The sequence below is a fragment of the Grammomys surdaster genome, unplaced genomic scaffold (genome assembly GCF_004785775.1).
Source record: "Grammomys surdaster isolate TR1022 unplaced genomic scaffold, NIH_TR_1.0 371, whole genome shotgun sequence".
In the NCBI taxonomy this organism is placed as follows: Eukaryota; Metazoa; Chordata; class Mammalia; order Rodentia; family Muridae; genus Grammomys; species Grammomys surdaster.
The window spans coordinates 6,421,956-6,437,000 of record NW_021604790.1 but is presented as its reverse complement, the minus strand read 5'-3'; the positions used below and the strand labels follow the sequence as shown (position 1 = coordinate 6,437,000).

The 15,045-nt window shown below is 47.2% G+C and overlaps 1 protein-coding gene across 2 annotated transcripts in view; it reads left to right on the top strand.

Annotated features, from left to right (window-relative positions):
* The window catches only part of Tex2 (testis expressed 2), a 109,738-nt gene that overhangs the window by 64,784 nt on the left and 29,909 nt on the right, over positions 1-15,045 (top strand). For both annotated transcript variants that reach the window (XM_028780617.1, XM_028780616.1), the window contains exons 3-5: positions 308-508; positions 2,410-2,749; positions 5,189-5,436. In XM_028780617.1, coding sequence (XP_028636450.1) covers positions 308-508; positions 2,410-2,749; positions 5,189-5,436 — 789 coding nt within the window. The remainder of the gene's footprint in view (positions 1-307; positions 509-2,409; positions 2,750-5,188; positions 5,437-15,045) is intronic.

Here is a 15,045-nt window from a genome sequence, read left to right as displayed (position 1 = left end):
TAAGAAACTAATAACAACCAGAAAAGGCCAGCCTGGCTCAGTGCTCAGTCCCAGGGAGGGTTTGACAGAGAGCCGTGCTCCTTTGAGTGCACAGGACCTGAATCTCTCCTTTTGCTTGTCAGCTTTAAGAAAAAGAGCATATATTTAGGATAGTGGACATTACCATTCTACCTCCTCAAATTTGGGATATCAGAACCATACCAAATCACTCCTCAGCAGTCAGTCACTGGGACCTTCAGTCCTGATAGCCAGGATTCTCACCATGGGCACGCTGTTCATTCTTCCTAATAGAGGTTTTCTCCACCAGGGATGGATGAATGAGATTTACAACTATGATCCAGAAACTTACCATGCGACTTTGACTCACTCAGTCTTTGTTCGGCTCGAGGGTGAAACCTTAAGACTTTCAAAGCCCAACAAAAACATATCCAGGAGGGCAAGCTACAATGAGACAAAGCCAGAGGTCACCTACATCAGCCAGAAGATCTATGACCTCTCCGACAGCAAGGTGAGTCTGGGTCATTTTGGAAGCAGAGCTTGAAAGAATGAAAAGTCTTTGGAGACTTGATTGCTATACTGCGTCCCATTCCACAGTGTTGTTGAAGACTTTAGGATGGCAGCTCTCAAAGAAACTAAACCCTGGGCATCTTTTGAAATGCAGGTTGTGACAACTTTGAGTGGGGCCCAAGAGCCTGCATTTCTGCTCCCCACCCCCACCCCCGAGACAGAGTTTCCCTGTGTAATCCTGGCTGTCCTGGAACTCACTCTGACGACCAGGCTGGCCTCAACTTCACAGAGATCTGCCTGCCTCTGCCTCCTGAGTGACGAGACTAAAGGTGTGGGCCACCACCAACTGGCTGAGCCTGGATTTCTTTGAGCTCCATAGAGCACACCGGGAACACAGGTTCTTTCTCTGCACTCATAACTTTGACTTTAAAAGCTAGTTATGGGGCTGGGGATGCAGCTCAGTTGGTAAAATATTTGTACATTCACAAAGCCAGTAGTTCCATCCCCAGCATCAGTGCCAGGTGTGGCAGCATGCATCTGTAATCTCAGGAGGCCAAAGCAGGAGGATCATCCTAGTTTCAAGGCCAGCCTGGGCTACAGTGTTAGTTTGAGGCCAGGCTGCTCTGGAGTACATAGTAAGAACTGTTTCAACCTGCCCCCTCCACAATACCCCCAAAGAAAGAAAGAAAGAAAGAAAAGAAAAGGAAAGAAACTGGATTTTCAGTGTAAATGCTATGTATGTGTTGCCAGGTATTGATAAAGTTCAGTAAAATATGAAAAGTGTTCTATGCCAGTGCATTTTGATAAAGCATCATTTGTATTTTCGTGGAAATATAAATTGTTCTTCCACATAGGCATGGTGTCTTAGTTAGGGTTTTATTGCTGTGAACAGACACCATGACCACAGCAACTCTTATAAAGACACCATTTAATTGGGGCTGGCTTACAGGTTCAGAGGTTCAGTCCATTATCATCAAGGCGGGAACATGGTGGCATCCAGGCAGACATGGTGCAAGAGGAGCTAAGAGGCTGGGGCTGGGGGCAGGTTGGGCGAGTGCTTTGAGGACAGGAACAGGACTACATCTTCATTTAAAGGCTGCTGGCAGAATACTGACTTCCAGGCTGCTAGGAATACGGTCTTAAAGCTCACACCCACAGTGACACACCTACTCCAACAAGGCCATACCTCCAAATAGTCCACTCCCTGGGCCAAGCATCTACAAACCATGACACATGGGGTCTCTGTAATCATAACTCTTGTGAGTGGTCTTCCAATTCCTTTGCAGTGATGGCAGTATGTAAGGTAGTTGCTATGTAGAATCGTCCTTGAGTTGATTCCCAGCACTGACCTGCATTTTCTGTCTAGACTTTTCCCCAGCTTAAGTTTCACCTAGGGTCACTAACTCAGTTGTTATCCCAGCCTGTTTGATGATAACCACTTAAATGTTACTACTGTTACTGCTGCCTGAGAATAAAAGATATTCATAGCGCTTTTGTATTTAGCTCTTAAATATGTACACTTAGGAATTTTGAGCAGCTGGGCGGCCGGGCGGTGGTGGCGCACGCCTTTAATCCCAGCACTTGGGAGGCAGAGGCAGGTGGATTTCTGAGTTCGAGGCCAGCCTGGTCTACAGAGTGAGTTCCAGGACAGCCAAGGTTAAAGAGAAACCCTTTTTTAAAAAAAAAAAAAAAAAAAAAAAAAAGGAATTTTGAGCAATAACAAGTCATCTCTAAAATTCATCCTGTGTTCTACAGTCAGATTATAGATGAATGGTTAGAGTTATTTCACTTCTATCATTTAAGTCAAAGGCCCCGACAGGCTGACCTTTCTGATGCAGGTGATATTGATGCACACGGTAGACACTCTTTAGTATGTAAATCCTCATTTGCCTTTCTCCATAGATCTATCTTGTACCTAAAAGCTTGGCTCGAAAGCGAATCTGGAATAAAAAGTACCCCATTTGTATTGAGCTTGGTCGGCAAGATGACTTTATGTCTAAGGCGCAGACTGATAAGGAAACTACTGAGGAGAAGCCACCTCCTGAGAAAGAGCTGTCGAGCGAAGATGTTAAGAAGCCATCCCAGCCTCAAGAGGGGACAAAGTCTAGCCAGCGAGACCCAATACTGTATCTGTTTGGGAGAACTGGCCGGGAAAAAGAGGAGTGGTTCAGGCGGTTCATCCTGGCGTCTAGGCTGAAGTCAGACCTCAAGAAGCCGACTGGTGTTTCTGGAAGTAAATCAGGTAATAGCATTTGTGGTAAGTGTGTACCTGTTTAAAGGGCTTGTGGGAAGATTAAGAGAGTGGCAGGCAGGCAGGCAGGCAGACAGGAAGCCCGCCTTTAGGTCAATTACTCTCTGCAACCTCAAGTGTGTATACTTTTTACAGTAACCACCACCACCCTTCGTTGGAAGTCGTTTTTCCAGTGATGGTCCATTTGCAGATGTATGTGGTTAGCCTGTGGTGACGCCCCACAACTCTCATAAAAGCAGCTCCAGGGGACCATAGTCTGAAGATTGTGGTTAAAGCAGAGCATGGTGGCACATACCTTTAGTCTCAGGACAGTGGCAGTGGCAGGTGGATCTCTGTGAGTTTGAAGTCAGACTAGTGTACGTAGTGAATTCTGGGCCAGGTGAGACTACACAGTAAGCCTCGGCCACCTGAGTGCTGGCATTAAAGGCATGCGCTACCATGCCCAGCTGTATCTGGTTATTTTTAATGACTTGTCAATGGGAAGAGCTGGGACTGTGGGAGGCCCTGGTAGCTACTCCACACTGAAATCAAGTAAGCCTCCACTCTCACTCACACTCCTCGCAATACCTAGGTTAGCTGGGGCTACCTTAAAACACTGTGTGTAGAGATAGAGCTTAGAACAACGGGGAAGACTACTGTATTTCAAAGCGGCCTGAACAGCAAGTGCCCAGCTGGCTTGTCATCAGCTGTGAAGGTGGCATCAGTGATGAATCTCCAGGACCAGGCACCTCTGTAAACACCGCATGAGAGAAGTCTTGCTGGTTGACTCAGGCCTGTCCTCTCTCTCAGGGATGCTATCGCTTAGAGACATAACACAGGTTTCTCCAGCAACTCCCTGTGCAGGTTCTGGCTCAGGAGGCCCAACTAAGGGTGGAGATTCCGAATCTCTAGCACACAGTTTCTGTCTTCAGTCCGAAGTGGCTGCAGGATGAACAGAACCTGGTGAGAGCTGGAAGCCATGAGCGCCCCTGGCACAATTGTAGCCTGATGCTACCAAGGGCTAGCTGTGAGATCTACAGAGTGGTGACAGTTCCTGTCCCACCCAAGCAAAGAAGCTGCCCTATGGGCAGGGACCAGCAGCCATGCCTGTCAGAGTCAGGTTCTCACCCCGGTCCTTGAGCTGGGAGAAGGGATGCTCTTGGCTCTATCTTTTTAAATTGTTCTTTATGTATTAACTAAACTCTGAAGTTTATTTGGATTGCACTGCATTTTCTACTAAAGTTCTTTTATTAAAAAAATGGGGGGTGGGGAAGTGCAGTTATACATTGTCCTGACATTTAAAAATAATGTTAGCCGGGTAGTGGTGGCACACACCTTTAATCCCAGCACTTGGGAGGCAGAGGCAGGCGGATTTCTGAGTTGGAGGCCAGCCTGGTCTACTGAGTGAGTTCCAAGACAGCCAGGGCTACACAGAGAAACCCTGTCTCAAAAAAACAAAAATAATAATAATAATAACTAATAATAATAATAATGTTAAACCTTGAAGTGGTTTGAGAATGATGAAGGATTATAAAAAGTTTGAATTCTAGGTAAAATCTCGGGTAGTCAGTCCTGGAAATAACCCAGCTAAACCACTAAGTTAAAGTAGCTTTCCCAAGTGTCTGCGTAGCCAGGAGGGAGCTGCAGGTCAGACAGCCAGAAGCAGGCGACACCAGTGACCCAGTGGATTCTGACCTCTGTTCTTACCTTGTCTCACAGTAAACCTGAGTGCGGATACTTCCGTGCTTAAAACTCTGTTGCAACTGAATCTGGGTCACGCTTGGGACACTTGACAGTCAGGCTCCCACCTTTCCCTCCACCCACACTTCCTGTCTCTCTGTGTGTCTTCCTCTTGGGACTCCTCTAAATCTTGCTTCTTTTCTCTATCTGGATCATTCTGCCAGGGCAAAGAAAATGGCAGCTCTTTCCTCAACAGATAGCACAGGTGTCGCTGGTGGGATGTCAGTGCCAGGTCAACAGCTCTTGGCAATGCTGTTACAGGTGACTGGGACTTATCTTCCCGTGTGTCATACCTCAGGCGCAAGGATTCAGCTTGTTCCCCTGGTTAGCATGGAACCGGTCCACAGAAGGCGCTTGAGGTCTGCTCTGTTGAATGAAGGATGGCATCCTTGCAGTGCCCTGAGCTGAAGATGAACATACATTCTTCCTGCCCACCCTCCCTTTACCCTGTGAGTGTTCACAGCTCCACCCTGACTAGAGGGTACACTGGGAGCAAAGGAAAATACTGCACTGACCCTGTTCCAAATTACCCTGGAAAAGAATTAAAACTATTCTCAAAGTCACCTATCGTTAGAGCAGAAGATATTTTTCAGGGTAAAGTTTTTTAATCATTTGTTAGCATTTTAGCTGGGTTTCCATTTAACCCACGGGCATTTAGTTTATTCTTGCTTTTTTAATTATTTGTATTAATAGCTATCATTTCTTCCCCAGGGCTTCTGTCCACCCACAGCAGACACAGCAGCCCCTCGGGGCACCTGACCCATAGCCGCAGCAGCAGCAAAGGCAGCGTGGAAGAAATGATGTCCCAGCCAAAGCAGAAGGAACTGGTGGGAAGCGTGCGACAGAAGATGCTTCTAGACTACAGTGTGTACATGGGCAGGTGTGTGCCCCAGGATGACCGCAGCCCCAACAGGAGCCCTGTGCAGAGTGCAGAAAGCAGTCCCACAGCTGGGAAGAAGGTAAACCAGCCAGGCCTGGGGCCTTCCTGCTCTTCTTAAGTTCACCTTCGTGTGTGAGGGATTCATACCAGGCCCTCCCTGTGTCAGGATTTGAAGACATGGTGATGAGCTTGTCTCGGAAGGGCATGCATTCTCACTGCCATTGGGTGGCAGGAAGAATTGAAGCTGGGTAAAGGCAGTTGAGGAAGGCTCCTACTATGTGTGTTATCCAGGTCTCTTTGAGGAGGTAATCGGTAAGCCTTAGGAGAACATTCTAGAAAGGCAAGCCCCACACACTCCACAGCAGGAATGCAGTTGGGATACTCAAAGGTGGGCACAAGCAAGGATGAGAGAGGGAGGCAGCAGAGGCTCAGCAGGGCCTCTTCAGACGTGTTCTGAGGGAGATGGGAGGTCCTACAAGGGTTTGAATAGGGAGTGCCATTGTTGGAAGGCTAAAGTGTAAGTGACTGCAGAAAGTCTGCAGGAATGAAGGAGTAGGTGGGAAGCGGTGGCAGGTGAGCTAGCCGGAGAGGAACTGACTCTGCTGATGGGCGGATGTGCATGTGAGAGAGGGAAGCAGGATGCTGCCTCCTGTTTGCACCTGAGCAGTAGTTAGGCTGTGGTTAGGAAGGTCCTGCTCACTGGCCCAATGCCTTAGTGATCTTTGGCTTTGTCAGTGCTCCTGAAGATTTGTCATGAGGCCTCAGTCCAGAGGCCTCAGTCCAGGCCTCCTCTGTGCCCCACCGTTTTGAGGCATAGCTGCTGCCTGCACAGCATCTGGTCTCTCCCCATGTAGTCAGTCGTTTTTGACCTCTTGCTGCAGCCAGACTTCTGCCGCTAATGAGGAACATGTGGCATTTTCCCCTCGTGCCTTTGGCTGCCCTGTGCTGTACTTGCTCTGTTGTTAACCGCCAACCTGACCCATGTGACCTTGTTAGCTTGATGACCATGTGCCTCTGGTGGAAGCAGACTTCCTTCTAGGCTAGGACAGGTTCTGTCAGCTCCTCAAGAAGTGCCCAGTTTGCCTGGATCATCTCCTTCCTCCCCACATTGCCTTAATCCCAGGTCATCAGTTGTCTGGTTTTCATCAGACCCAAGAAGATGTGGAGAAGAGCTGTGCCCTGCCCAGAGAGCTTGATAAAATCCTTCTGAACGGCTTCCTCACATTCACAAGGCAAACAGAAACTGAGCACGTGGCACACTATTGTAATCCTAACACTCAAAAGGCTGAGGCAGGAGGATTGCCATCCTGGGCTGTATATACACTGAGATCCTGTCTTTAAAAGAACAAAAAATAGCCTGGGGGTTGTGGTGCATGCTTTCAATCTCAATATTCAGGAGGCAGAGGCAGGAAATTCTTTGAATTCAAGGCCAGCCTGGTCTACAGAGCTAGTTCCAAGACAGCCAAGGCAGACAAACCTTAATCCAAAAAACCAAAACCAAACAAACACCAAGAATCGTAGTGCCCAGAGGTTAGTTTACTAACTGCCATGCTCCAGGGAACCAAAGAGCTAGACTTGCATAGGCTGTGTATATGTCATTGACCTTGACAGCATTTGAACAGAGTGCATGAGTTCAAGACTCCTCAGTCTGCTTGGCCTGCCTGAAGCATGTAGGCCATATTCTGGCTCTCTGGGGTTTAGTAGTGGGGTGCAGGTGTTAGTCATCCATCTCTGTGAAGCAAACAGTCCCCAAGGTGGTTGCTTCAAACAAAAGTCACTATTTAGTTCCTCACAAATTTGTAATTTCATCAGGGGTGGCAGGTGAGGACTTCTGGCTGCTCTGTACAGGATCACTTGTGGATGCTGCCCTGGAGGCTGGAGGATGATCACTGCTCTGGTGGTTTGAATAGGCATGGCCTTCACAGACTCATGGGTTTGAATGCTTGGCCCATGGGGAGTGGCACTATTAGGAGGTATGGCCTTTTTGGAGGAAGTGTGTCACTGTGGAGTTGGGCTTTGATGTCCCGTATGCTCAGGCTATGCCCAGTGTGGCTCAGTCTCCTGCCGCCTGGGGATCAGGATGTAGGACTCTGAGCTCCCTCAGCACCGTGTCTGCGACTATGCTACCATGCTTCCACCATGATGATAGTGGACTGAACCTCTGAACCTGTAAGCCAGCCCCAATTAAATGTTGTCCTTTCTAAGAGTTGCTGTGATCATACTGTCTCTCACAGCAGTGAAACCCTAACTAAGACAACTGCCAGGGGGAAGTGCCCTCTCTTGGAGGGCAGGTAGATGCTGGTTTTTGAGTGGAGATGAGCCAGCACTGAAAGCTGCAGGCCTCAGTTCTTCTTTGTTTCAGGCAAGCCTCCCTAGGGATGGAGGCACAGCAGGCGTGCTGGTGTCCTTCATCAGGACAGCCTGGGAACCTCCCATGCCTGGTTAGGGAGACGGGCATGGGCTCTGCCCTTCCCAAGGAGAAGCATGTCAGGTGGAAAGTGAGCTCCGCCATGGTGCTCTGCATCGCTCAGCTACAAGCCAGCAGAGCTGATGCTGTGCTAACATCAGATGTGTTTTGTGATTTGAGCAAATGCCCCCCACTCTATGAAACACTAACATGGTTCCAAAAATCAGAAAACACTTGTTTTCCCCAGTGTCTCTGCTGCCCTCACCCACTTCCAGACCATAGTGCCCTGAGCCTCTGATTTGCTGTCTGTGTGCGTCATTTGCTCTTCTGTTTTACTCAGAGTTTAGCGTACTGTGGATGTTCTTTGAGCATTGCTGGTCCATTCACAAATACTTTCTGGAAGCTACCCCATGTTCATTCATAGAATTCACTCTCATCTTTTTAAACAGATGCAGCAGAGACATCGACATGTGGATGTTCTATAATTTAAGGTTTTCCAATATTTTGCAATTTCCTGGTGGTACCCGGATGAATCACGTGTGAGCATGCTTTCATGTTTTTGAGTATTTTCCATGCTGAATCTTGGAAGCAGGATTACTAGGTCAGAAGGTGAATGCACGTGTGCTTTTGGTTAGAGACCGCCAACCTCCGTTCCTGATAGTTACACCAATGTTCATTCCTACCAGGAAGGTACGGCAGTGCCTGTTTCTCTGACCTCACCAAAGATGGACCTTTTAGGGATTGTCAGTGTTCATGCCTTGTGCCAAAGATAGGACATTTCCTAAAGTCCATATTACCTCCAATGTGAGTCCAAAGGAGGGCCTTAAAGGAATCAGAGACACGGAGGAACCTTGGCATTCCCTTAGCGTGCTCCATTATGGTTCAGACTTGGCCGCCACCCAGATGTTCACCCAGGTTCATAGGTCCCCTCTTTCATAGAAGGAGCCTTGGGACACTTTGTTCTCCTTACCCCCACTTCCTACCATCTCGTCTTCCTTCTCCCTTTTACAGACCATGGTGAAAGCATTTCTGTCCCCGAGGGTAGGGCTCGAGAGTGTTCTAACCACCCCACACATTCACCTCCCTTTCAGTGGTGTTCAGTGCTAGCCAAGGTGACTGGGCCAGCATTAAGTCTCTGATTCTTGGGCTCTGAACCACCATTAAAAATACTCAGCATCTAATTAGTTAACACAGACTACCCTGCTGTGTGAAACAGTTCAAAACATTACTGGCAGTTGTTCATAACCCTAATAATTAAAAACAAGATCAGAAGATTCATTATAGAAACAACTTTGAAGCTATTAAACTGTATTAGAATTATAAAATATTACCTATTTCTAGATCCTCCAGATTTGAGGACAGGAAGTTATGGGCTCTGCATGCCCTGGACTTGGCTGCTGGGAGAGAAGCCTGCCAGAGCAGCAGCGTGTGCCCATCCTCCAGGCGTGAGGCTGTGGCGCTCAGGGTGTGTAGGTACTTCACTTCCTTTTCATGGGAGGACTGAGGGACTGTGAGACACTGTAGGCTGCTCTGGGGTGGAGCCCTGTTGTCACTGTCACTCGGGGTTCTGGATTCTATTTTTGACCTAGTATCTGTGAGCTGGATTATAGGACAGTGCCACCTGTGTTTCAGGGCATAAGAATGACATGAACAAGAATCAGTTAGAAAGCAGGAACCCTGAAGCTAGCAGACGTTCCCAGGGCTGCCCTTTTTCCTCTTCAAACTGTAAATGGGGGGAAAAAAAAGCTTATTTTAAGTAAAAAAAAAAAAAAAAAAAAGAAGCAATATGTCCAATTTAAAAATAAAAATTTAGAGGACACAGGAATGCCAAGAAAAATCAGTAAGGAAAAGAGTACTCTTCATTTTAAAACTCCTTTTACATGTATTTGGTATGTATATACATGTGTGTGTACACGAGTGCATGCCCCTGTGCCCATGCCATGGAAGTAGGAGGGTGACTTCCAGGAGTCAGTTCTCTTTTTGCACTATGTGGGTCCTGGGGATTAAACTCAGGTCATAGTGAGGTTTGGTGACGCACACCTTTGATCCCAGCACTCGAGAGGCAGAGGCATGTGGATCTCTGTGAGTTTGAGGCTAGTCTGGTCTGCATGGTGTACTCCAAGACAGCCAGGGCCGCAAACAAACAAACAAACAAACAAACAAACACTCATCGGGTTTGGTGGCAAGCACCTTTACCCACTGAGTCATCTTGCTGGCCTAAGAATAGTCTTTTAAATAAATGACGTGGGAACAACTAACTATCCATGTAAAAGAAGGATCTTAAACCCAAGCCTCACACTCTGTGCAGAATTAGCTCATGTGACTCAAGCCTCACATTCCATGCAGAATTGGATTGTGTGATCACAGACCTCAAACTCTAAGGTATAAAGCACATAACAGATGTAAATCTTAGTTACCAAGTTCGGGGGAACCTCCTGAGCAAGGCATGGGTACCCATCAGAAACTCTAGCCCCCAGGAAACTGATAGAATATGAGTTCAAGCCTGCCCAAAAGAACATGAGGAAGCAAAAAGAGAAACATAAAAGCTCCTACGAAGACAACATAAGCAAACATCCAAAGAAAAGTAAACTGGGTCCACCTAAATTTAAGCCTTTGGTGCCATAAACAGTGCCATAGACTGTCTCAACCCCCCCAAAAAAGAGAGAGAGAGAGAGAGAGAGAGAGAGAGAGAGAGAGAGAGAGAGAAAAGAAAAACAGTGCCATAGAGAACGTTGAAAGAGGGCTAACCAGATGGCAGTGGGTAGAGGTGCCTGCTGCCAAGCCTGATGACCCGAGTTCAGACCCAGAACCCATCTGGTGGGGAAAACCCACTCCCACACACTAAATAAAAGTAAACAAAATGTAATGAAGCAAATTTTCAAGTTAAAAAAATTAGGGGCTAAAGAGATGGCTCAGTGGTTAAGAGCATACACTGCTCTTCCAGAGGACCTAGGTTTGATTCCCAGCACCCCCATGGAGGCTCACAGCTGCATGAAACTCCAGCTCCAGGAGGATGTGACGCCCTCTTCTGGCTTCCCCAGGCACCCGCACATGTGTGGCACACACTTACACAGACACACAAAGTGCACAAAAATGAAAATAATAAATCTTTAAAAATAGTCCACAGAGTAGGAGAAAACATTTGCAAATTGTTTCTCTCATATTGCTCTAATAGCCAAAATATATAAAAAGTTTTGTGGCTCAATATTAGGGACATCGATAATTGAATTAAGAAATAGGTAAATGCACAGGGAGCCGGCGCACTCAGTACATGTGTGCTTTACAAGGATCTGAGTTTGGATTCCCCAGCACCCACACAGTCCATCGTGATGACGCTCATCTGAAACCCCGAGCTAGGCGGGCAGAGACAGGTCCCTGCAGCTCAGTGGCCAGACAGCATAGCTTAGTTAATAAGATCAGGTTCTGTAAGACCCTGTCAAGAAGAGGGTCTGAGACTAGAGAGAGCTCAGCAGTTACAAAAGTGTGTGCTGCTTTTGCAGAGGACCAGTTCGGGGTCCAGTACCCATATCGGGTAGATCACAGCACTCTAAATCCCGGCTCCAGGGACCTCACGCACACCTTTGACTTCCGTCAGTAGCTGCACACGTGTACTTGACCACCCTGCCCCCAACTCCATTAAGAAAAAAACTTTATAGACTAATAGGGTGGAGAAGAGATCAAGATTCTCATTTTGACCTCTGGTCTTTCTATATATACACATATGTACATACATCTGCACATATATGTGCATGTATACATGCACCACACACACACACACACAAAGGAAAAAGGCAAGTGTAAAGGGGAGTGGAGTGACAGCTCAGTAGGCAGGGGCTTGCTAACACGATAACGTGCGTTTAGCTCCCAGATAAAAAAGCCAGATGCAATGGTGCGTGCGTGTGATCCCAGCCCTGAGGAGAGAGAGGAAGGTGGATTCTGAGCTCACTGACTAGCCAGTCTGGCCCACTCGGTGTGTCTCAGGTCCCAGTGAGAGACCCTGTCCCAAAAAACAAGGTGTGGCAGACTAAAGGACAGCATCCAGACTAGACCTCTGGCCTTCATACACACATGCCTACACACCAACAGAATGGGTCAGGAGACTGGAGAGATGTCTCAGCAGCTAAGGATAATGCCTGTGTTTCCATAGGACCTGGATTCAAGTCCCAGGACCCACATGGTGGTTCACATCTGTCTATAACTCCAATCCCAGAGGATCTGACACCCTCTTCTGGCCTTTACATGTACCAAACATGCACATACTGTACAGACAAACATTTAGGCAAAATATTCATACACACAAAAATAATTTTTTAAAATGGGTCAAGCATCTGGATAGACATTTCAAAGAAAAAACGTGTGGGCTGGAGAGATAGCTCAGTACGGAGTGCATGCTGTTCTTGCAGAGGACACAAGTTCAATTCCCAGCACTAACAACTACTTGTAACTCCAGCTCTAAGGGAATCCAACACCTTTGGCTTTCCATGGCTCTGGCCTCTTTGGGCAGCTACATTCAAGTACTTTTATATCTAAACACACATGTGCATGCACACACACACACACACACACAGTTTTAAAAAATAACAAAAATCTTGTTCCAAGACAGCCAGGACTGTTACACAAAGTAACCCTGTCTGGAGGATGGGTGGGGAATCTTAAAAACAAAAGTATTGCTCCATGGGTCAGGCATGGCGTTGCTCCATGGGTCAGGCATGGTGCCACTGCCTGTAATCTTAGCACTTAGAAGATGAAAGCAAGAGGATCAGAATGTCCATCTTCAGCCACAGAATGAATTAAGGCTAGTCCAGACTACAGGAGACTCTTTCTTATAAAGCCATTTTTGAGGAAGGTGGAAGGGAGGCAGATACAGTCTCACTATGTGGCCAGGGCTGGCCTGGGACTTACTATAAAGACCAGGCTAGCCTGTAACTCACAAGGATCTGCCTGCCTCTGCCTCCCAAATACAGAGATTAAAGGCACTTGCCATTTTTTTTTTTAATTATTGGTACATTGGAAAGAGACTGAAACTGGGCTTGGTGGTACATGTGTGTAATCCTAGTTCTCAGGAGGCTGAAGTGGGATCGCCAGTTTGAAGTCATCTGTGGCTGTACAATGAGACCATGTCTTTAAAGGGGGGGGGATTAGACTTAAAGAAAATACAGCGAAAATGTTTCTGTTCTATCTGGGAAGAGAGATCATACGTGTGTTCAGTAATGAATATGCATTCTTTTAAAATCGGGAACAGGCACACAAGCATGAAGAGAGTGTCCTGCTGTGTCTGCTCCTAGACCAGGCCACCACAGCTGCCACCTTGACACAGCAGCCGTGCATGACCAAACTCAGGAGCAGTTGCTTCGATCTCTCTTTTAGCAGAAAGGCATCCCTGGCCTCCCACAGAATTGAGTCAGTCCGTGCTGCACTGGGACATAAGCTCATTTTAAATACAATACTCCCCAAGAGCTAGATAGACAGTCTCGATGGCCTTGCTTCAGCTTTGGAACGCTGGCTTCCCCAAACATTGCCTTTGGAAGCATGCTTGGTTGCCCTTCCTGAGTGGAGGGAGGAGGCGGCACAATGAATATGCACCTCACATTTCTCCTGCATCCACAGAGCAGGATTAGGAAATGTATGCACATTTGTTCTTCGGCTTTAAATTTTTATGGCAGTCATTGGAAATGCAGCCTGTGGAGGCCAGGATTTTGTTCATAAAACCCTTTTGATGCATTGTCTGTGTTCTGCGGCTCTGATGCTTGTCTTTGTTCCCTGTGCCCCTGTGCAGAGTCTGCCTTAGATACAGGAACTGGCAAAAAGGAAAAGCAAACCTGCTTGTCCGTTCCTTGAGACATTTTACTGCATCATGTGCCACTGGCTTGGATGTCATTGTGAAATAATCTTTGTTTCTTGCTGCTGTGTGTGTGTGTGTGTGTGTGTGTGTGTAATTGTTTCCTGTAAAAACGAGCATTTTAAAGAAAGGCTGATAAAGGGTACATGTGTTCTGAGAAAGGAAGAGGTGGGCTCTTCTTCTGTGTAGCCTACAAGAGAGTGGTGAGAGTCTGACGTGGGTAGTGGTTTGGTACTGCCCGAGTAGCCTGGGGGCCATTTTCTTCAGACATGTGATGTTTCTTCAGAAGTCTACGCAGATAATCTTATGGGGCTTAAGGAGTCCTGTACCTGTTACCCTTGGCCTGAAGATGATAGTGCAAGTGTGGGAGCACAAACATGTCCACACACATGCATGCACACTTGTGGTATAAGAAATTGCTGCCACCAGCTTCTATCCTTCTATCCAGAACTTGGTGGTGGAAAATACCTTGGTTAATGTACAGGACACGACAGCACTAGGGAAGCACCACACATAGAATGTTCTAGAGTGGGGTGGAGCCACTGCTTCTAAAATGGAAATTATAATGTGTATCAATTTTAAACAAAGGTGTTAATCTTTTGTAGATGTGTGTACGGGCCTGCCTGTGGAGGTCAGAAGAGGGTGTCAGCTGGTGTTGACGGTGGTTCTGAGCCACCTCTGGGCGCTGAGGACTGAAGTGTGTCCTCTGGAGTGCAATAGTGCTCTTAACCACTGAGCTGCCCTTCCAGGCCAGTTTGTTTGTTTGTTTTTAAAGTCAATGACATCTGTAAAGAAGACCTTGGAAATCATCTAGATTTGAAGGAGTCTAGAACATGTCCTAGACACTGATGTTCTAGAAAATGGAAGTGAGCCCCTCACTTCCTAGTTCCCAGAGAAAGAGCTGGCACGGGGCCGAGCAGTCTGCTGGCTTCACGTCAGATTCCATGTATGGCTCACATGGATCAGACCCTAAGTCCAGACTTCAGATCTGTTACATGACATAAACCGTAAGTTCTCACAACCAGACAGACCTTCGAGGTTGTATTCTTGGCACCTAGTGACCAGTGTGCCATGCCATTGTCCTGGGCTCATAGCCAGGTAGACCAGTTGGCTACACAGAGCAGGTCATGGTGGCACATGTGCACAAGCCCAAGGCATGAAGGAGAAGAGGGTGGGCGGTGTATAGTCGTAACATGTGGAGCCCAGATGTGTTTACGTAGATCACAAAGGGAAAGTGTGAGCAGTCTTCTGACTTTAGGCTTTTGCTTTTCTAGGTCTTTTGATCTTTCCTTTTGTTTGCTTGCTTTCCTGTATAAGTCTGCAGTCTAATTCAGATGCCTCCACAAGTGTCTGTCTCATTGGCGGGATGTTGGTGCCTGCCCTCCCTCTTGACAGCCTTAGCAGGGAGCCAGAATCAGGCATGAACTAGGGATTACTCCTTC